The 22047-nt window shown below is 52.0% G+C and overlaps 1 protein-coding gene across 1 annotated transcript in view; it reads right to left on the bottom strand.

Annotated features, from left to right (window-relative positions):
* Nucleotides 1-22047, bottom strand: part of XXYLT1 (xyloside xylosyltransferase 1) — a 169311-nt gene that overhangs the window by 133039 nt on the left and 14225 nt on the right. The window contains exon 2 of the mRNA XM_027061162.2: nucleotides 5180-5327. Coding sequence (XP_026916963.1) covers nucleotides 5180-5327 — 148 coding nt within the window. The remainder of the gene's footprint in view (nucleotides 1-5179; nucleotides 5328-22047) is intronic.

Genomic DNA, 22047 nt, shown 5'->3' with positions numbered 1-22047 from the left:
CACCGCATCACGCACACACTAGACTCTTGGCAAAGAACATCTACTGGCAAAGGATTAAGCACAGGACAGGAGAGCCTTCCAAGAGAGACTCCTGGGGCCTCTGGCCAGCCTTACACACTGCTGATTGTCTGGGCACCCGCCCTCCCTGCCCAGGGAGAACACCACAACCACGGACCAGGCATCGTGGCTCAGCCTCAGTGACGCCTGTTTTTATGGCCCATGTTGCTCAGCTGGAGCCAGCAGCTCCTCGGAGCCATGTGACACAGGGGAGGGAAGCCGGCAGTCCCCGAGGACCTATTCTTCACTCCCTGTAGCTCCAGCTGGGTAAAAACTGTTTTCTTTTCCATTACATAAAGATGTTTCCAATGGTGACAAACCTACCAACAGATAAAAGCCCTGTGGGTGTGATTGAGGAGCGGAGGGAGGCTGCAGGTCAGTGGCAGGACCGGCCAGCCAGCCACACGTGACCCCTCCAACAGGCAATGGAAAGGGAGACCAGCTCTGACCTAAATCAGAGCCAGCACGTTCTGCTAGCAGGGCGCCTCAGTCCTCGCTCTGCAGACACGGTCTGGGGGGTACTGCTCCAAAGGCGGACAATCAGAGCAAAAACACATGGGGTTAAATGCACCCCACCCAGCCAGGGCCTCTGCACAAGGCTGCAGTGAGGAAACCAGGTTTCGTAAGCTTTATGGGGTTGCAGGGGTGCAAGAGGCTGGACATTCAGGTCTGGCCATGAGAATAAGCATGGGGCGGTCACCAGAACCCAGGCTAAGAGGCCCAACTTACCCTACAACTCAGAGCAGTGCCCTGACCTCAGTTCCTTGCTTCCCGTCCTGTTGGTATGCAGCTACCCGAGGTCCCTCTGAGAGGGCAGACATCAATGGGCATAGAAAACCATGCAGACCCTCATATGTACAGGCTGATGACACGGGGCAGGGGGTAGTTGACGCAGGCTGGCTTTGTAAGGATCACCTTTGGCCCAGTAACTCCACCCATGGGGAGTGATCATAAGGAAATAATCCTAACTAGAGAAAATAATCTTTATGTATGTGTATATTAATCACAGTGTAATTTGTGATTGTAGAAAAAAATAGAAAGTGTCAGATAGCTGAGAACAGGGAAATGATAAAGTAAACTAAGTTTCACCTACTCAATGGAGCCATTCAAAAATTTTTTCAAAGACTATGATTACACAGATAATAGTGATGAGTGACGTAATTGAAAATGTCACAATACAGCTACACTTGTACCATTTCTTACATTTTTTCAGTTTAAATGTTCAATTGCACATTTTGATATGTACAAAAAGACTGAGAATGTTTGAAATATATGCATAACTCCCACTTTGCCTAAGTTTTTAAAAAGCTATGTGCTGGAGCACTTACATGGCTCAGTCGGTTGAGCATCCAACTTCAGCTCAGGTCTGGATCTCACAGTTCATGAGTTTGAGCCCCAGGTCGGGCTCTGTGCTGACAGCTTGGAGGCTGGAGCCTGTTTTGGAGTCTGTGTCTCCCTCTCTCTCTCTGCCCCTACCCCACTCATGTTCTGTCTCTTTCTCTCTCAAAAATAAATAAACATTAAAAAAATATATAAAAAGCTACATGTTGGGAAAATATTAGAAGATAGTCTGTTTATGTAGTAAACGGGTAACTTTTTCTATTTTAATGTAGTTTTCAGGTATTCTTTTATGAATAAAAGAATATGAATAAAAGAATCTAGTTTCTTTTAAACTAGAAAAAGAAGTAAACATATTTTAAAGGTAGCTCAGGAACAAAAGGGTGACCCTTGGGCTCCAGGAAGGGGAGGGTGACGAGAGGCTTCAACACAGAGAAATAACCCGCATGTCTAGGGCAAGCACCAGACAGGACCTCCTGAGACAGAACTCAGAAGAACACAGCTTTTCTGACCCAGCCTTCCTGGGTGGGACCAAGTGCTTATGACCCACCGCACTCCCTTTCTCATTATCCCAGAGAAAAAGAACTCTGTGAAAGAAACAAAATAACCAAAGTAGCCAAAATGCACTAATTACACAAGAACAAAACCAACAACAAAGCACAAAACAGCAGTAATTTCTATGATTAAAAAAAAAAAACAAACGAATTTCAAAAAGGCAGCAATAAGGAGCCATGACAAACTCAAGACAGCACTAATGGTGCTGGAAAACAAAGCATCCTTCCAAAAATTGCAGGATGTGCCAAAGGATCTGGCCGGCAGGGGTTCCGCGACACCGCCAAGTGCTGTGCGGCAGCCAGACTGCTCAGCAGAGACGCCCGGACTCCGCAGGAACTCCCAAGACTGCTCGTTCCGTTCTACGACTATCAGATTTTAGTAACTCCCAGTAACTCTCTTCTTAGGAAGTGGACTCTGGGCAGATGTAAAAGTGAATCTCTGGCAACACACTACCATCCACCAAAAGAAGGGACTCCCTGTTTGGGCACATCAACTCCTTCCCCACCTGACACCGGCCCCTCAGAGGCGTGATCCCACTTGGACGGAAACTGAAATCTGATCTATTGCAGACACAGCAAAGCTCTGGCCACAGCCTTGTCCCTGCAGACATCGCCCCCCTGGGCAAGGCCAGGCTTTAGGGCAGGGCCAAGTCAGAGAGCAGAGGGGTGGCAGCCTGGGGCTCCCAAACTCTCATCTCCCTGGTCCTGCCTAGCGCTGTGAGGCACATCTAGCGTTGCTTTGACCATCCCCAAGGAGCTGTGTTTCCCCTACCTCTGGGTGGCCCACAGCATGACCTGGCCTAGAGTTCAGCACATGCTGGGTAGTGACCTACCAGCTGTTGAGGGAGTGGGGGTGTGGGGGATGGGATGGAGGGAGGGGAAAGTCAGGCAGGCCTCCTCCCAGATCTCCTGCTGTCCTTTGTCAGTTCTTCCCCCACAGCATCTCGCTGAGCCAATCACACATGCAGGACAAAAGGGCTGGGGCCAGGCCCTAACGGCCCATCTAGCCAAGACATTTCAAATTAGTTTAATCACGGAATCCTTTACCAAACAGGATCCTGCTCCAAAGCTTCACCTATGCAGCAATCAGGATGGACTGTGGAGGTAGAAGAGAGAGGTAGGCTAGGGTAGAACCCCTCTGCCCTCAGCCTCCCAGAACCGCAGAAACCCACAGGGGGATGCCTGTAAGCCTGGACTCCTCTGAATGCAAGCCGTAAGAGCTCACCAGATCAGCCCCCTCAGTTTGCAGGTGGGGAGCCTGAGGCCTAGAGAGGCAAAGTGGCTCAGCAAAGGCACACAAGTGGCTGGTGGCAGGGCTGGACTAGCACTTATGTCTGTGTCCTCCCAGAATCCAGGACAGGAGGAACCACACCTTCCTCCCATGTGCATCACCCACGGCACCAGCACTGGTCCTGCCCAGAGGGATGCGATAGAAGGAGCTGCTATTTGGAGAAGCAGCCCTCCAAGTCAGACTGACCGGGGCCCAAATCCCAGCTCTGCCACTTAAATGGCTGTCTAACCCTGGGCAAGTCAACTCCTCGGTCTCCCAGCTATGACAGCACAGGGCGGGTGGGAGGACTTGGTGGGCTCACAGAGCTGCACTGGCTTCTGCGAAGAATTACAAATGTTACTTCTTCCTCCACGCCCTCCTCTCTCCATCAGACTCTTGCTCAGTGACGCTTCCTGAGCCCTTGCCTTCCAGCTAAGAGAACACTCAGAGGCCTCTGTGTGTGCAGGGATTTACCTTGTGGAGACAAAGTCACAGTCACAGTGGGTGGGCTAGAATTGCCTGTGGAGTCCAAGGACACCACACTGCCAAGGGGAACCCAGCTTCAACCTGCAACTCCTGAGCTCCTGGCCAACAGGCCCCTTCAAACACTGGTGGCTCCTGACCCCGCCTTCACATCTGGTTTGCTGGGCCAGAGCAGCGGGCCTCCACCAAATGGCCTGGCTGTCCCCTGGGGGATCAGGTTCTGTCTGGTCTGATTGTTGGAAACCAATCCAGTCACAGATCAGGTCGCAGCTACCCCAAGAACTAGGAACTCCTCTCCCATCCCAAAAACCTCAGGCCACGGTTCACCAGCCCAGAAACTGGAGGGAATATTCAGGGCTCCAGAATCAATCAGGAACCACTGGGAGGAGGAGAACCCAGCAGCCTGGGACACTCCACCAACAAGAACCCTCCAAGGGTTCTAATCCAAGGATGACCAGACCTGCCAGTATTTCCACACAAGCCCAACCTATCACAGACCAGACAATCAATCTCTTCTGCCCCAGACGGACCAAAGCCCAGAAAATCCTTTGATTGTGCATCGAAGTTTCAGAAAAATCTTAGTTATAATTTGCACCTCTCACATCTAGATTGGATTTTTTTTTAATTTTTTTAAATGTTTATTTTCGAGAAAGAGACAGAGAGAGAGAGTGAAAGCAGGGGAGGAATAGAGAGAGAGGGAGACACAGAATCCGAAGCAGGCTCCAGGCTCTGAGCTGTCAGCACAGGGCCTGACGCAGGGTTCCAACCCACAAACCGTGAGTTAACGACCTGAGCTGAAGTAGGACGCCCAACTGACTGAGCCCCAAGACTGGATTTTTTTTTTTCAACGTTTATTTATTTTTTTGGGACAGAGAGAGACAGAGCATGAACGGGGGAGGGGCAGAGAGAGAGGGAGACACAGAATCGGAAACAGGCTCCAGGCTCCGAGCCATCAGCCCAGAGCCTGACGCGGGGCTCGAACTCCCGGACCGAGAGATCGTGACCTGGCTGAAGTCGGACGCTTAACTGACTGTGCCACCCAGGCGCCCCAAGACTGGATATTTTAAAGTCAGATAAGTACAAGTAAAAACTAGAGACAACAGGATCACAGATTTGGATGGAGGATTCTCCAGTCCAACCTGCCATTTTACAGATGAACAAACATAGTCCCAGAGGAGAGTGTGTGTGCAGGGAGAGAGTCAGGCCTGGAGCCCAGATGTCCTGCCTGAGTCTGGGGATACTACACCGCGCAACTCCCACTGTCCTCGTGAATGGGCCCCAGCGTCTGTGCAACCCAGGGCCCTGCCCTTGAGCCTCTGGGCAGGAAGCTCTCTCACACAAAAGGCGTGCCTGGCACCCTTGTCTTCTCCCTCCTGTCTCAGCGGAGTTCTCCTCTCTGAAACTGGAGAAGCACTGGAGCCAGGGGAATAGACGCAAAAGTCAAAACCCAGGGCTGCTGCCCTGCAGTCCAAGTTACCTTTGGGCATAATCTGATGCATGGCGACCGAGAGGAAGAAGATAGAGTCGCTGTAGTAGGTCCCTGAGCCAGCACTAAAGTGCTTCTGCATGGCCTCCACCACCGGGAAGAGCTTGTCCGTCAGCACGCCGACATCATGGAAGACAACCTGCGGCAGGACACGAGGAAACCACAGGAGTGAGCAAACTGGCTGTAGACACCCGGCACGCGCTGCTTCCCCTCCAGGGGCCACGAGCAGGGCGTCCCAAGTGAGAGTTAAGAAAACAAGGAATGAGGGGCGCCTGGGTGGCTCACTCGGTTAAGCAGCCGACTTCGGCTCAGGTCACGATCTTACGGTCCGTGAGTTCGAGCCCCGCATCGAGCTCTGGGCTGATGGCTCAGAGCCTGGAGCCTGCTTCCGATTCTGTGTCTCCCTCTCTCTCTGCCCCTCCCTCGTTCATGCTCTGTCTCTCTCTGTCTCAAAAATAAATAAAACGTAAAAAAAAAAAAAATTTTTTTTTAAATAAAAATAAATAAATAAATAAATAAATAAATAAATAAATAAATAAGAAAGAAAGAAAGAAAAAGAGGAATGACGGCCAGTCAGCAAAGAGTTAGCTGTGAGGATCGGGACACCACATGTCAGAGTTGTGCAGGCATGCATGTTGGGGGGCACGCAGTAGAGGAGTGGGAGCAGTCCCCAGTCTGATCTCTGCTTCTGAACTCCAAGCTGGGCCAGCCTGAAACTGGAACCTGTGTTAAAACGTCCGGTCCCGAGATCCCGGACCCGCAGCGAGTCTGGGCTTTGCCGCCACCGGTGGCCGCTACAGGTGTTGGATGCTCTACCTCCCTTGTCCCACAGTGTGAATGGGGACAGGGCCACTGGAAAACGGCCCCGGGAAATGCCTAGTGCTGCAGCAGACTCATCCATAAATGCGACCAGCATTTCCTAAGGGTCCCCGACACTTTGGAGGCGCAGTAAGAGGTACAAGGAATAACCAGGCACCGCTTTCTTAGGGTCTAGAAAGGTCACCAGCTGCTGAACCGAGCTCTGCAATTTATGGAGCACACACAGCAATGCCTGTGACAACCCAGAACTTCAGCGAGGCAGATGTCACTATTATAGCTCTATTATAATTACAAATTATTGTAGTTAAAAATGAGAAAGAAGATGTTCAGAGAGGGGACACCTGCCCAAGGTCACATAGCTACTAAGTGGCAGGGCAGAACTTGAACTCTGAATCTGGTCTCTAGATTCCACCAAGTTTCACAATCTTTCCACTATAAATGCATCCTTTGTCTCAACAGTGATGGCATCAGCGTGACGGGGCCCTAAGGAGTTGGCTTTTCCTTGTTTGACATCATTCCAGATTATAAATCCGTCCCACCTGTAGCCCAGCCTCACACAAGCTACCAAATTACCACACACTCCGCTCACACAGGCCTTGCACAGTCTCCCTGTTGCTCCGTGTGTTCCCCAACCCATAGAAGACTTCACCGCACGCCAGTAGCACTCAATGCGGCCCAGGCCAGAAGCCTGGATGCTCCTCCTCCTCTCTCCTCGGCCCTCACAAGAGATCTGCTGAAGGCCCCTTTTCCCTGGTAATAGGACAGGACAAGCCTGCCGGGTTGCCACTTGCCACTCAGCCACCCCTATACCGACTCCAGGGCACCAAGAGCTGAAGGAGAGGCCCGGCGAGTCCCCCGACTGGCTCACTCACCTGGTCAGCAGCTCTGCCAGCAGGAGAAAAGACAGGAGGAGAAAAGGTGTGGGTGGTGCCCCAGAAGTCCTCAAGTGGGTGGGCTCCATCCCGTCAACTACCTCTGCCCCTCCCTTTGCTCTCCCAGGCTCAGTTTGTCACCTGCCCAGCCTGCATCTCCAGAGCCTTCAGGTGCCAGATGGCTACAATAACCACCTCTCACGGCCCTGCGGTAGTCGGCGAACCTCCCTGTCCCCTTCTCCCTACTTTAGGTTGAGCTCTGGGCCAGAAACCTGTTTTCGTCTTAACTCCCTTAAGTGTTTGCTTTTGCCTGTAAGTCTGCTTAAATCTCGGAACACCATTAAACTTAGAAACACTTTCAGATTGTGTTAGCTTCATCATTCCTGTATCTCTTTGCAAGTCTTTTAAAAATTATTCACGTTTCTCCCCTAATGAGCTATTTTCCTTTATCCTTTTCCTGGCTCCTTTTTCTTTTTCATGACTTCTCAACCTGAGATGGGGAATCCTGACCAGTTCTGCTGTTCCCCGACACAGATGGCAAATGATGCCTTTCACCTCCTACACCAGCACCCCCGCGCTCCCCTCACCCCACCCATGACTGCCAGGCTGCATGAGCAACCACAGACCCTAGGTTTCCCCACCTCCTGCCTTGTCCCCTCGAAACCAGCCTCTACTGTGCCTCTCGAGCAACTTTCCAAACACCCAAATTCACTTTCCTCTCTCCTTGGCTTCGAAACCTCCAGTGGCTCACTGACATCGGTTACTGTCTAACTCCTCAGCAAGGCATCAGAGATCCTGCACTGGTGATTCTGGATGCCCATGACACCCTCCCTCCTCTGGAGACTGGGCAGAACTGAACCAGGCTGTCCCCACCATGTCCTACATCCTTGTATGTCTGCAACCTTGTATATCTGGAACTCTTCCCAGCCCCCATGTGTCCAGTAAACTCTTACCCAGTCTCCCAACCTTGATCAGACATCAGCTCTGGCCTTGGCTCAGCCTCCCACGATTCATCATGCCCTTCTCTGCACTCTCTATCACACAGAGAGGGGTTCCACTTCCCCATCTGACTCTTCTACAGGTCTCCGCTTCTGTGTCTGGTAGATGAGGGGCTGGGGCCAGAGGCTATGACTGCTCTGTGCCCTGTGCCCAGCCCCTAGCCACCGGACAGGCCATCACAGAGGTTTGTCAAACTAAATGAACTTCCTAATTTAGTAATGAAGGCGCTAAACCAACCCGAGACGATACAGAATATGGATAACAGAATATCTGTTATATGGAAATAATAACACCTACCTTCTAGGATGGCTTTTAGGACTGCCTGGGACAAGTAGATAAAGCACCTAGCTCAGGGGCTGCTACACTGCACTTACTCCTAAGTATTAGCATTCTGCCCCTTGTCCACATCCTCGGTCCCCTGAATCCCCTCTCCTCGCAGATCAGTCTTAACTCATAAGCCAGCTTTTCCCTCGGAGCCTCATTACACCTCCAAACCATGGCTGGAAGGAGGAATTTGACAAGAAGCTAGAGGCTGACAAGAGGGCTCTCTCAGAAATGGAAGCCTCTGTATTCATTAAAAAGGAAGACAGAGAACGGATATATACAACCAAACACACACACACATACACGCGCAGAGGAGAGCCTGCCAGAGCTAGGCTGGGAGAGACAGGTTTCAGCAGCCAGCTTCTTCCCCCTCCCCGGGCCCCCACTTCACCCCAAAGCTTCACGGGAGACAATTACCTCCTATCAGCATTAATAGATTTATGAGGACAAACTGTACTCAGCACATTGTTCCAAATGCTGCACAGTGAAGCAGCCCGCTCCAGTGAATATTTCATATAATAAATCTACTTAAAGACAAATTAATATGTTCCATGGACACGTAGCAAGAAGCAAACCACAGACACTACAAGTGTGAATCAAAACACCCAGGCCTACCAGGGTCTAAAACCAGTTTGCAAACTGTGATCTTCCAAGGGCAGGGTCAGGGTCTGGCACACTCTAAAGTTCCCAGTCCAGCCCCGGGTCTGGTGCCTGGCACCAGGAGTCAGGGGGGAGGGGGTGCAGTGAGGCAAGAGGGGTGCAGTGAGGCAAGGGTGAACCGAGGGAGAGGGGCAGAAAAAACGTCACCCCTTCCTCTCTTCCTTAAAATCCCCAAACTCAGGGGCTGCGGGAAGAATCACCATACAACCTAGAAAACCAGGAGGAATATAAAGTGACTTCTATATTGAAAGCAATTGGCCAATGAGATCTCAAACAATGGATTGCACAAACTTGACTCGATAGTCTCGGGGAATTTAGATTAAAAAGTCAGGGGCGCCTGGGTGGCTCGGTCGGTTAAGCATCCGACTTTGGCTCAGGTCATGATCTTATGGTCCGTGAGTTCGAGCCCCGCATCAGGCTCTGTGCTGACCGCTCAGAGCCCGAAGCCTGTTTCAGATTCTGTTTCTCCCTCTCTCTCTCTGCCCCTCCCCTGTTCATGCTCTGTCTCTCTCTGTCTCAAAAATAAGTAAACGTTAAAAAAAAAAATTTTTTTTAAAGATTAGATTAAAAAGTCAACCACTATTTGTAACTTTTATTGATTTATTTATATATACACGCTTAAAATTAAAATCCCATTACTTATAAAATACTGTTTTTCCCACACCCAACTTACAAAATGATTTCTTTAAGCTTTTCATGGGCCTCAATATTAGTGCCTTTATCAACCTGAGTTGAGTCATCCAGAGCCATTTTCCAGAACACATCATTCTTGTCATCCATTTAAGATGTTGAATACAGGGGCGCCCAGGTGGCTCAGTCAGTTAAGCAACCAACTTCCGCTCAGGTCATGATCTCACGGTTTATGAGTTTGATCCCCGCGTCAGGCTCTGTGCTGACAGCTCAGAGCCTGGAGCCTACTTCAGATTCTGTGTCTCCCCCTCTCTCTACCCCTCCCCTGCTCATGATCTGTGTCTCTCAATAATAAATAAACGTTAAAAAAAAAAAGATGTCGAATACAGCTTCTTGTGATTTTACGTGGGATGGTGTCATTGGAAATGGTATCCCAACCCACAAGGATCCATGTTCATATCACCAAGGCAGTTGGGTTTTTTATCAGCCTATAATTACCTATCTCTAGCCACTTACTATCTTCCTTTTATTAGTGATCTTAAAGGCTCACTCGTATCAATATTCTACACTTGTAATTATGAAATCAAAGCCCCAGGAATAATGACTAAATCTGTGTTAAATGTATTTGCCTCCTTTTATTTTTAATTAATTCTGTCAAGTGACTTCTAGAAGCACTTAAATTCAGTAATGACTGAGGTTGTTTCAGGCTAAGGTGTTCTCAAGCTGTACTTTATTGTTCAAATAAAGCATGTAATTGAGAGAGCACTGTGTAATACAAGAGACTCTGGAAACACCCAACTCTTTTGAAAAGGGCAATTTGGGGATGCGAGAAGAGGGGAAGCTTGCCTCGTATCTACCACGCACAACATGTTCTCGACATTTCCAACGTGAGGAGACCAAGGCAAACAGGATGGCTGGTGCCAAGCAGAGGTCGACGTCTCTGCCAGCCTGGCCCCGGGCTTGCAGGCATAGACAGGCCTGAAGAGCCAGGTCACTGCTCCCCTAATCGTTCATGGAAGACATAAAGCAATGCCACGCCTTAGCGCAACTTGGTGGAGAAAAGTCATTTACCACTTGGCATGCCCTACTGGGAGTCACGTCACACCGTGATCCTGGAGCCAAGAAACGAGGTAACAGCAGCTGGCTCTGCATACAGACACCGGGCTTCCAGGAAACACCAAGGCAAGGTCTGCCTGAAGAACAGCACCTCCTCCAGCCGCAGACACGGTGCCACAGGATGGCGACATTGCCTCCCCGCGCTCAGCCAGAGACTGTCCCCAGAAGAGATGCTGGAGGGAAGAATGACAACACAAAGCTCTGGGAAACCGCCCAAATCTAACATTCCTGGTGCACCTGCCACAGGCCGGAATCCATGTCCCACAGAAACAGCAAATGGGTGTCTGCTTGCCCCAAGGGGCTGCCCAGAGCACTGGGAAGGAAGCCTTCGGCCCCTACGTCTGGACTCAGGCCACCACCAGCACCGATGTCCAGCAGTGGGTGGGCAAACTCACCCCCCAAGAGCTACACCCCAGTGCTATGGGAGCCCAGTTCCAGCCCCTCCCTAATGTGACTTTTATCACTTCTGCAAGATGTCCTAGATGTAATTTAATTTTGCCAGGCAGAAGCACAAACAGCTGAAGAGGAAAAAAGAAGCCTGCTCATCTAATTACCAAAGAATCCCCAACATCCATTCTCATGACCCACTTTACTACCGGCTCAAAAGCTACAGCCCCTCCTGCCATCCTCACGACAAGGTGTCCAGTTGCTACAAAACATTGTGTCTGGCTCCCTCCCCACCCTCATCTCCACCCCACACTTACTGCACCATCGGAAGTTTCCAGATAACCAGATCTGCAGTTAACGTGCTGGACTCCTAGAAGATTCCCAACATTTCAGCAGAGTCCATTTCCCCAAAACCTCGATCCAGCTAGGGAAGGAGGGACAAGGAGGAAACACGCTGTAAGAGAAACAGGTCCAGCACCTACAGAAGAGACCCCTGGACAGTAGGTGACTCAGGGCCGAACAACATCAACCAGAAAGCGGCAGCCCCACTATCAGGAGGGGATCCAAGGCTCTCCAACTCCAGTGTGCAGACTCCTGGGTCCTCGCCCCAGACACCACGAGTCAGTTTGCAGGAAAGCTCAGGAATCATTTCGAAACTGCCCCAAAGTGATTGTACTGCAGGTGGTCCTCAGACAGTGTGAGCAGCGCCCCACTGGACTCGGTGCCAATCACATGGCCTCAGGGTACTGGTTGGGCTCAGCTCTGGAAATCACACTGCAGGAAGGCTGTGGGCAAACTCCCAGAGCATGTCCAAAGGAGAAGACCCAGGTGGCAAGAGGTAGGTCCCGAACCTCTTCACCTGAGGTGCAGCTGGAGGACCCGTGGGTATGTGCCCCGGTGGGTAGGGAGGAGAGGACTAAACAGTCTCACACACGTGCCAGGTCACTCTCCAGCTCCTCCATCTCTCCTCACTCATGTTTCCACCATGTTTTATTTTCTTGCCTGTAATGGAGAGGGGGTAAATGTCAAAGGTAAACCCCTACCTGCTTTCAAACCTCAATTCTCTGTTGACTCAAGAGCCCCTAACAAGGGAATCAAGCATCAGCCCCGAGGAAGAGCAGGCCACCATGACAGGAGGAGAGAAGAACCCAGAATAAGGAACTGGACACAGTGCCTTCTGTGTGCCCAGTGTGGCTGCACCAACATGTCTTACCCTTTGCCCTGTGACGTCCTCCTCACCTCCAGTGGTAAGGGGGTCTCTGGCAAGCAGGTAAGGAGATAAAGACCTTATAGCATAGCAATGTACACAGATTGTGAGGTTGACAATAACAAGGAAAAGACTGGAGTGTCTTGTAGGTGCTCTGCTCTGTAGACCTTCAAACACCCGGGCCCTCCCAGGGAATTTCCAGGATGACCCCAAGGAACTAGAGCAAACCACTGGAAAAGAGCCACGTCCTTGGAAGGCGAACACATGGAGAGGAGTGAAGAGAGACAGGAGTGGCCCAAACACTCCTCCGTGGCTGACTATGAATGAACCATAAGGTGGTTCCAAAAGAAAAATGGAAGCATGAAAAAAATAAAAATAAAAAGGTCAATGCCATCTTCTGGACTCTGTGTTCATGACCACCTAATAGTCACATTAGACCGTGGCTTCTCAACCTTCCAGATATTCTTGACACGGCTGAGGGGCTCCATAACCAGAAATCTGTAATTTCTACAGCACAATACATCCAGCCAGTTTCACCTTGCCACTTGTCACCTGCCACCCGGCCTCCAGGCCCCAGTTCCCTCCTGTCAACACTTAGCAGTCAAAAACAAATGCCCTAGTCACTCCCCACTTTTTCCAGCACTCACTAAAGAATACATTTAGTGATCTCTTTAAAGCAGTCCCTACATAGTGGTTATCATCATTTCTTAATTTACCTCTTTTACAAAAGAGGAGGTTTTGTTTTGTTGTTTTTTTTTCACATTTAATGCTAAATTTTCTGGCAGTATGAGCCAATTTTCCACAGTATAATGTTTTCCACCTCAAAAGATAAGAGAAGGTAGGAGACAGAAGGAAAACAGCCAAAGGATGGAAGAGATAGGAGAGAGGAAACTACAGCATCAGGATTGTGCTGTGAAGTCTTAGGATGTGCTGTCTGGTCTATCTACTCACCGAGAAGTCCACTAACTGTAGACCAGTGGGTCTTCTTCACCAGATTCCTTCATCTGTTCTGTTTGTGTGGTAATCTCCCATGACTTTTGACCTCCCAAAGAACACCGCAGTCTTACCAAGAGTGGCACCCAAAGGGACGCACTTAGCCAGTTCCACCTTCAATCTGACAGGCAGGAAGTGGCCCCAGGCAGGGGGCCTGCCCCACGAGGTCCCCACTCCCCTCTGGGCTCTCTGGCAGGGGACACAGCTGGAGCCCAAGCAGGGATCCATGGTACCCTCCTAGCTCGGACCAGTCAGACTCCAGGATGGCCTCCACCATTGGCCACCTTTCCTAGGTTTCATGAAACCCCTTGCCCAGTGCTTCCCTAGATGTGGCAAACCCCTTGGGTGGGAGGGAAGGGGGCAGGGGAGTACAAAAGATACTTCTAAGGGGCACGCAGACTACTCACTTAAATACTTACGGACTGATTTTGATATGTAAAATACTAGAAAATTAGCGAAAACACTTCAGAACTATGATTTCACAGATAACAACTAAAGAGAGGAAAAGGAAAAAGATGTAAAGAGGAGGAGCCGGTTTAAAATACACATTAAGTAGGTAACGCGGCAGGCAGTTATGGGATTTGGGCAAAAACCGTGAAGGAAACGTTCCAATGACCTGACTCTGGAGACACTGCTCCGTGTGCATCACCTCTTTTCGTGGGTGAGATGATGTGTTTAAAATGCCAAGCACAGCACCAACAGCCCGGAGGCGTTCACAGCCTGAGCGCCTGCCTTCCCCAAGGTCGGCCTGGCTGGCGTCAGAAGTGGATCTCCTGGCTCCTCCAGGGCCCCTCCACCAACCCCTCCTGCAACCTCCAGCCAAGAGCCCCGCCCCCACCCCAGGCACATCAGGGCACCACACTCCTCTAACCCACCAGCCAGGCGCTGGCACCTGCACATCGTGGCACCACGAGGAAATGAGACGAAACGTGTGTCAGCAGCAACGTGGACAAATAGGAGCTCATCCCACCCTTGCCGTGACCGTGCCCTCCATAAAGGGGACGTCGCCTGTTCAAGGCCACCTGCTGGATGGCTGAGGCCCAGATCTGAGCCCAGGCCTTTTTGATCCTAGAATGCGAGCAACCTGCCAGTCAAGGGGGACTGCCCTCACTCCAGCTTTCTTCTTGTATTCCCTCACTGGGGGCAGAGCCCCACTGACTTTCCAGCCTTCTGGAAGCCACAAGGCCGTGCCTGAATGACGTCTAGCGTAGAGGCCCTCGTGCCCCTAAGCAGCCTTTCCCTGGAAGGTCCCGAATCCCGCACTCCCCCCAACCCCACTGCTTGTGCCTGTTCAGGCCACCGTCCTCTCTCCTCTGGGCCAGGACACCAGCCTCGTAACGGGTCTCCCCTTCGTTGTGTCCTCCACGCAGTGGCCAGAGTGGCTCTTCTCCACTGAAAACCCAGCCACAGCCCCTCCCATCACCAGTCAAAGCCAGCATCCTCACTGGCCCTTCTGTGTTCCTCCCGTAGGGCCCCCAGGCTGCTCCCCCGCCTCCACACCAGGTGACCTGCCACCCTGGCCTACACTCTTCCTCATGGCTGTGTGACCAGCTCCACTTCTTCAGGCCTCTGCTCAAATGCCACCTTCTCAGTGACGGTGTCCCTGACTATCAACTAGAAATTATGACTGCCCCATACTCCTGAGGCCTCTCATCCTGCTAATGTACTGTGTAACTTACTCACCTCCTAGAACATGGCACAATTTCCTCATTTGCTTATCATGGAACAAGAAACAGATGAAATGAAACCCAGCCCTTTTTGAGCCTCTGTCCAGGCAGCAATGTAGACAAATGTTACTAGCTCATTTAATCCTCTTCCTGCCAGAATGTGAGTTCCACAAAGGCAGGACATTTGACTTGTTCTGCCTCTTCTGTTCATTGATACACCCAGCATGGTTCAATGTCCTGGGGCACTGCTGGCACCTATCGGACTCGCAGTAAGTATGGCTCAGTGAAGGTTTCACAGAGCAGCCACATTGCAGCTATTATGGAACTTAAACATGCTCATCACCATGAAAGCAGTGTTCCTTTGCTCTGGCTTTCCTGAGTGTCCCCCAAGGACCAGCAGCAGCCCTTGGCTTCCCCTCTGTTGGTATTAATCTGCTTTGGCCCTAAGCCCCTGGGATCCAAGGATCTTCCCTCAAACTGTATGAGAAAACAGACCACTTCACTGAAGGGATGGATTCACACCATAGGGAAAAGACCGGTCACCAAGGAGCACCAGGCCACTGCCACCCTGCAACGGCAGGCCCCCAACCTCCGCTCAGAACCCTCCACCCCACTCAGCTGCCGGAGGCTCAGGCCTAGCGGCCCATGGCTAGGAAAGTGGAGACCACTTTGCTAATCGCGAAAGTACAAGTGGGAGGGCAACGTGTGTGGAGCCAAGAGGCCACATGGGTCACTGATGCAACCCTCACGTTTCAGACAGGGAAATTGAAGCCCAGGGAGGGGAATGAGGCTCTCCCCAGGTTACACGGCAGGTCACTGCCCCACCTCCAGGCCCTGTGCCATCTCAGACAGCACTGCAGCAGTGGAGGTGAGACTCAGGAAAAGGGTACTCCACCTCTAGCCGGAGGCACCCTCCTCTCTGTGCTCTGCCACAGGGATTCTGGAGATGCTGGGGAACACTGGCCCAAGTCTCATCGTGACCAGAACACTCAGGGTGGTGCTAAGGAACACTCAACTTTGCCCTCAAAGTGTCCCTCCTATCCTATTCCGAAAGTGGCCCTCAAGGTTCTACCTCCTGACACAAAGACAGCAGGACGCACACCAGGAAAAGGAGTCTGCGCACCAAATGCTCAGGAGAACGTGGAGCGGGCAGGGAGTCCCACCCAGGGCAGGAGCTTACCGGACCTCGGAAAGACGCGCGGACTCCTGACCAGGAGATGCCTGTCCACACGTGGGCCCTAGAGAAACTCGAGCACATCTGTACACGCGGACACGTACCTGACGTTCACTGCGGCGAGGTCTGGGGTGACAAAAAGGGAAGAAGCCAGCCACCTCTAGCAGGACGATGGAGAAACGGGTCTGCCCATAAGGAAATCCTACACGGCAGTCAAAGTGCATGAACAAGACCCATGCGTATCAACTTGGATAAATCCCGAAACCATACACTGAATGAAAAAGAGAAGTATCAAAAGGATATATAGAGAGTATGTTTATAACTGTTTAAAATATAGAAAGCCTGGGTGGCTCAGTCGGTTAAGCGTCCAACTTCAGCTCAGGTCATGATCTCGAGGTCCGTGAGTTCGAGCCCCGCGTCGGGCTCTGGGCTGTTGGCTCAGAGCCTGGAGCCTGTTTCAGATTCTGTGTCTCCCTCTCTCTGCCCCTCCCCTGTTCATGCTCTGTCTCTCTCTGTCTCAAAAATAAATAAACGTTAAAAAAAAAATTAAGAAAAAAAAAAAAGAAAGCCAACAGAGTGGGCAACTGAGGAACGTTACTGCTGGGTCCTGATTTTCAGACAGAACTTGTGCGCACAGGACCCACTCTGGGCCATGAGGTATTCCTTACAGAGAGTCAAGGAAGAGCTCCAGGGAACGATTCAAAAGAAGGAAAACACCACACACACAGAGATGTTCTCTGTGGCATATTTAGAGTGTGAAAAATCAGAAACTCCCAAAACAGTTTACAAGAGAAATACAATAATGCACTACAACCAGACAAACAATAAACACGAGATAAGACAGAAAGATGGGAAAACATTCTTGAGCTGCACCATCACGTGTGGGTCCCACAGTAAGTGAACCGAGCAGACAACCAAATGTCCCAGCTGTACCAAAAGTATGCCTGTGGGTGGGCAAGGCTCAAAGGCAACATGGAAGAATAAAGATGGTTTATTAGAATTAGAGGCATAGTTTTATACTCTCACAGAGGCAAGGTCATGAAGGGCTCTCAGTGGGGTCAGCTCCTTGCTCCCACCTGCCCACTCTCCGCCCCCCCCAACCCACCTACTCTCTCCCCCGAACCCACCCACTCTGCCCCCCCAAACCACCCACTCTCTCCCCCGCAACCCACTCACTCTGTCCCCCCAACCCACCCACTCTCACCCCTGCAACTCACCCACTCTGTCCCCCCAACCCACCTACTCTCTCCCCCCAACCCACCCACTCTGTCCCCCCAACCCACCTATTCTCTCCCCCCAACCCACCCACTCTCTCCCCCCAACCCGCCCACTCTCTCCCCCGCAACCCACCCATTCTGTCCCCCCAACCCACCCACTCTCTCCCCCCAACCCACCTACTCTCTCCCCCCAACCCGCCTACTCTCACCCCTGTAACTCACCCACTCTGTCCCAACCCACCCACTCTGTCCCCCCAACCCACCTACTCTCTCCCCCCAACCCACCCACTCTCTCCCCGCAACCCACCCACTCTCTCCCCTGCAACCCACCCACTCTGTCCCCCCGAACCCACCCACTCTGTCCCCCCAACCCGCCCACTCTCTCCCCTGCAACCCACCCACTCTGTCCCCCCAACCCACCCACTCTCTCCCCCCAACCCACCCACTCTCTCCCCCCAACCCACCTACTCTCTCCCCGCCAACCCACCCACTCTCTCCCCACAACCCGCCTACTCTCTCCCCCTAACCCGTTTACTCTCTCCCCCCACAACCCACGGCCCAGGGACCAGGCAGATTCCTCGAACGGAATGCTCTCGTGGGGCGGTAAGAATCCCCTTCCATAATTCCAGGCTATAGCAAGCCCCGCAAAGATTTCCATAAATCCATTCCAGATGCTACACATGTCACAGAAAAGGGCTCGGGAGTCAACAGCTCCGGAAACCAAGAGGTTAAGCAGCAGGGTCATCGTATTTCATCTCCCAGAGCCAGCTGCTTGAGACACGGCTTTTGCTTTAGGTAAAGAGAAATGTTTTCATATTGCATTTGTTCTCACAGTCTAACAACTTTCTGAGCGAGCCAGATTAGTTCATAACTTCAGTTGTGCACGTTTCTGATCAAAGCAAAAGCTGTTCCATGAGTCTGAAGAAGTAAACGGAATCAACCTCCAGAAACATCTTCTGTCCTCCGCAAATACTGCTCACTAACCTCAATTAACTGTTTAGCTGTTTGCTCTTCACTAATGAAGGGAGTCACTAGCTGAGTTGAGTTTTAAACCGGCACACTTAGAAATGATGCTCTCAGACAACTCACAGTGGTGCCTGCCATCAGCTCACACCAGGAGACTCCATGGTAGACCGCAGGGTGACCAGTGACCCTGAGGCTGGGCACTGTGTGACCACGCTGCCAGGGGGCAGCCCACATGCCCAGCCATTGCCCCTCGCCTTTCCACAGGCACAGCTGGACCCCAGTGGGTGATCAGGGACCTGAGATTTTGGCTACGACTCAGATGTCAGCAGTGGCTGCCCAAGGATTGCGAGTTCTCCAGCGCTCCATTCCCAGGGACCCAAGACCAAAGTCCCGCCAAAATAACAATCACAGGGCACTGGTCCACTTCCCTCCTGGGGTATTTCCAAATCACTGTCTCCTCTCCAGGAGCCATTCTCTTGAGCAGAAAGCTTGTTCCTTTTCCACTGGGAGGAAACTGGGGACCGCAGGGTGTAACCCCACTGGGCTCAGTGACCATCCTGCTCTTACTTGGCATGTACACAGGATACAATAAAGTACGTGGGCCAGAGGATCTCTGTGCCAAACTTGCCCTTTTAGGAGACAAACCTGAGCATCCATGCAGCCAACTTGGGCGTGGCCACCTACAGCGGGATCTGACCTGTGACACTGGCTGAGCAGAGCAGGTGCAGACCAGCAGTGCAGGCTCATGAGATGGCATTCGAGGGGTGGACCCAGGCAGGGTCTGGCTGCTGGAGGTCAGGACACAGATCTGGACAGGATTCATGGGGAATAGGGCAGCCATGCCCAAGGTCCACAGAAGACACCTAGTATGTGCTGGGCACAGACAGATCCTTTAATTCCATCCCCACAACATTTTGAGGCAGGTGCAGGTAAGGAAGGAGTTCAGAGAAGGCAAACAGCTACCCACTGCCTCCTGGAGGGAGGAGCTGAATCCTGACCCAGACCCATCCACAGTCAGCACCGTACTCATTCGAGAAACGCATGCCCGCCCACCCCCCCCCACCAGGCTGTATTGGGAGGGGGAGCAGACATGCACTGCACCCTTGAGGCTTCCCATGTGGCAGCTTCACCAGCACTGCACACGAGGCCTTCAGAGAGAATGGGCTCTGCAGTTGGGGTGCTTGAGCTGCACCTTAAAGGCAAGCTGGGCAGCAAAAGAGCGGAAAAAGAAGTACCCTGAGCGCCTACTGTGTGCCATGCGGATCAGCTTACGTAATGGAGAGCCCGCTCCCTGACCCCCAGAGATCCTCATGACAGACACAGCAGGACTGGGGTTGACGGGGTGCAGACCCCGCAGGAGACAGCAGTGGGATTCCTTACACCAGCCCCCCGGCTCTGGGGCCTGCACCCAAGGAGACCCACTCAGCTTCACCGCGGAGCGGCTGCTCAGTGGGGTGTGAAGCAAAGCCAGTCTGTGTAAACGACACACAGACATGTGCAGGGCAGGGTGGGCGAGGCCCGAAAAATCGGTCGGGCTACAAACAAAAACAGAAGACAAACAGGCATATGGAGACCAGCACAATCCAGGACTGGCTTCAGAAACACAAAAAAGGGAAGGCAGGGGCAGGAGACCTGGGTTCCGGCCCTGAGCAAGTCGCTTGGCCGCTCTGGGCCCCAGTTTCCTCATAGGTTACATGAAGGGACAGGACTACACAACCTGTCTAGTTCTCTCCAGCGCTGACCTCCACTGACTTGCGGCCAAACCAGGGAGGTGGGGTTCCAAGCATCATGGTCCTCTGAGACCTACATGCTCACAGAGGCTCCCAGCTGGTTCTATAGGCAGAACCTGGAGGAGGGAGGAGATCTGCCCCACACAGGCTCTGAGGTTCCCCTGTCCTTCGCAAGCCACCCAGCGGGCCCCCGACCTACTGACAAGGGGAAGAGGCCCCAGCGGGCAGCAAGCACGGGGCACCAGGCCTCCTGGGATCCCCAGCCCTCACGGAGCACTCCCTTTCAGAGATAGAATGACCCCCAAAATAAACAGACATCACAGGCACTAAGGCAGAGTGCTTAAGAGGCAGAAAGACTGCTCAGCCCCTTTAGCTGTATGGCTCTGAGCAAGCTACTAAACCCTCTTTGGGCTCAGGATCTGTGAAACCTCTGCCTAGGGGAGAGTACCTCCCTCCTCACAGGTCTGATCACTCTGAGGATTAAATAGAGGGAGGGGAGAATTTGGCACGGCCCCTGTCACTTAAATGGTGGGAACGGCTGCTGTCAACAATGACAATGGTAAATGTCTGAGAGAGCTTGCATGACTCCACACTCCAAGCCAGGGGTAGAGGCCGAGATATGAATCAGTGTCTCCCAGAGAGGGAGGGAAGAGTCAGCAAGGTGGACCTGGTCAGAGCCATTCCAGGAACTACCCCAGAAAGAGGTGAACCATGGCTTTAAGACCCACCCCCGATCTCTTACCCTCGCACTCAGGAAAGGTCTAGGAAGGACCTTGTTCCTTTATAATTTCTAGCACCCAGTTTCCACATGCCAGTAAGAGAGCCATGGAATATTATTCAGGCTGAAACGTCCCTCCCCATCTTACGGATGAGACACTGGGGCTCAGAGACACTGAAAGGCCTTGTCAATGGCATCCAGGGTCAGAGAGAGCACTAGAACCCAGGAACATGATACCTGGGCAGGACTCTGCCCACCACACCTCAGCTCAAAGTGTCGGCCCCAGGTACCACCTACCAGGTGGTGGCTCTGGGCAGATCAAGAGGCCACAGCAGCCCTACCCTCTCTACCTGCATAAGGTGCAAGAGGTAAGTAAAACCCCAGGACAGAAACACAAGCCAAGCCCCTTCCCCCTCCCCTAGACCAGCATCAGTATCTCTTCTTAGTAATACAAGGGAGATAGTTCTGAAACCCAAAAAGAATCTCCAACACACACCTGGCTCTTCCCAGCTGGTCTCAGGTTGGACAACTTCCTGTCTGGAGAACTTATAATAAAAGGCACAAGGAAGGCTTCTTTAAATCAAGAGGCTTCCATAGATGGCCAAGGACTCCAAATGTTGGCCAGACACGTGCTGACAGGATGTTGGAGAGGAACATGGACGCCCAGCAGCCCACTCCTCACTTCCCAGAGGCCCCAGGAGACAGCCTCACAGCCTGCATTTGTACTTCGGTGCACAAGTATGCCGGCAAATTACCTCCTCCAGTTCAACAAACTTGTGCAGCCTCACTCTACCCTGAGCCCTGGGCTATACTACATCCTGGAAACACAGAATGAAGGAAGACACAGCCCTGGCCTCCAGGAGCTTGCAGAGGGGCCGATTTCAGCACAGTGGGAGCTCAGAGGAGAAGGGCCAACATAGAGATGGCCAGGACTGGCTTCCCACACGGCTGGAATCCACCAGAGCTTAATCTTGAAGAGTAAAAAGCTAAGCAGATAAAGAAGGGAGGGGTGGGCATTCCAGGAGAGGAAGTGACTGAGCAGAGTCTCAGGGGCATGAACGGCTCAGGGTGGACCAAAACTCTGGACAACTGAGTAAGGTAGAGCACTGTCAGAGAAGGCCAGGCCAGGCTCTGTGGCTCCTTCTGACTGTTCTGGAGTCCTGATTGCCCACGCTATGTGTGACCACCGCCAACCAGCCAGAAAGCCAAGCACTCACTCAGCCAGATGGCCCTTCTCCTTCTGGTCATGACTCTCCTGCCAGGTACAAGAGACAAGGCCAGTCTATTGCCCCAGCTGCCTCAGTTTCCCCCTCTGTAAGATGGGGAACTTACTATGCATGCCCATCCCCAAAGCTCCCTGACTGCCACAGACAGACCCTA

This window comes from Acinonyx jubatus, chromosome C2, assembly GCF_027475565.1.
Source record: "Acinonyx jubatus isolate Ajub_Pintada_27869175 chromosome C2, VMU_Ajub_asm_v1.0, whole genome shotgun sequence".
Classification (NCBI taxonomy): domain Eukaryota; kingdom Metazoa; phylum Chordata; class Mammalia; order Carnivora; family Felidae; genus Acinonyx; species Acinonyx jubatus.
This window is presented reverse-complemented; position numbering and strand designations above follow the sequence as displayed.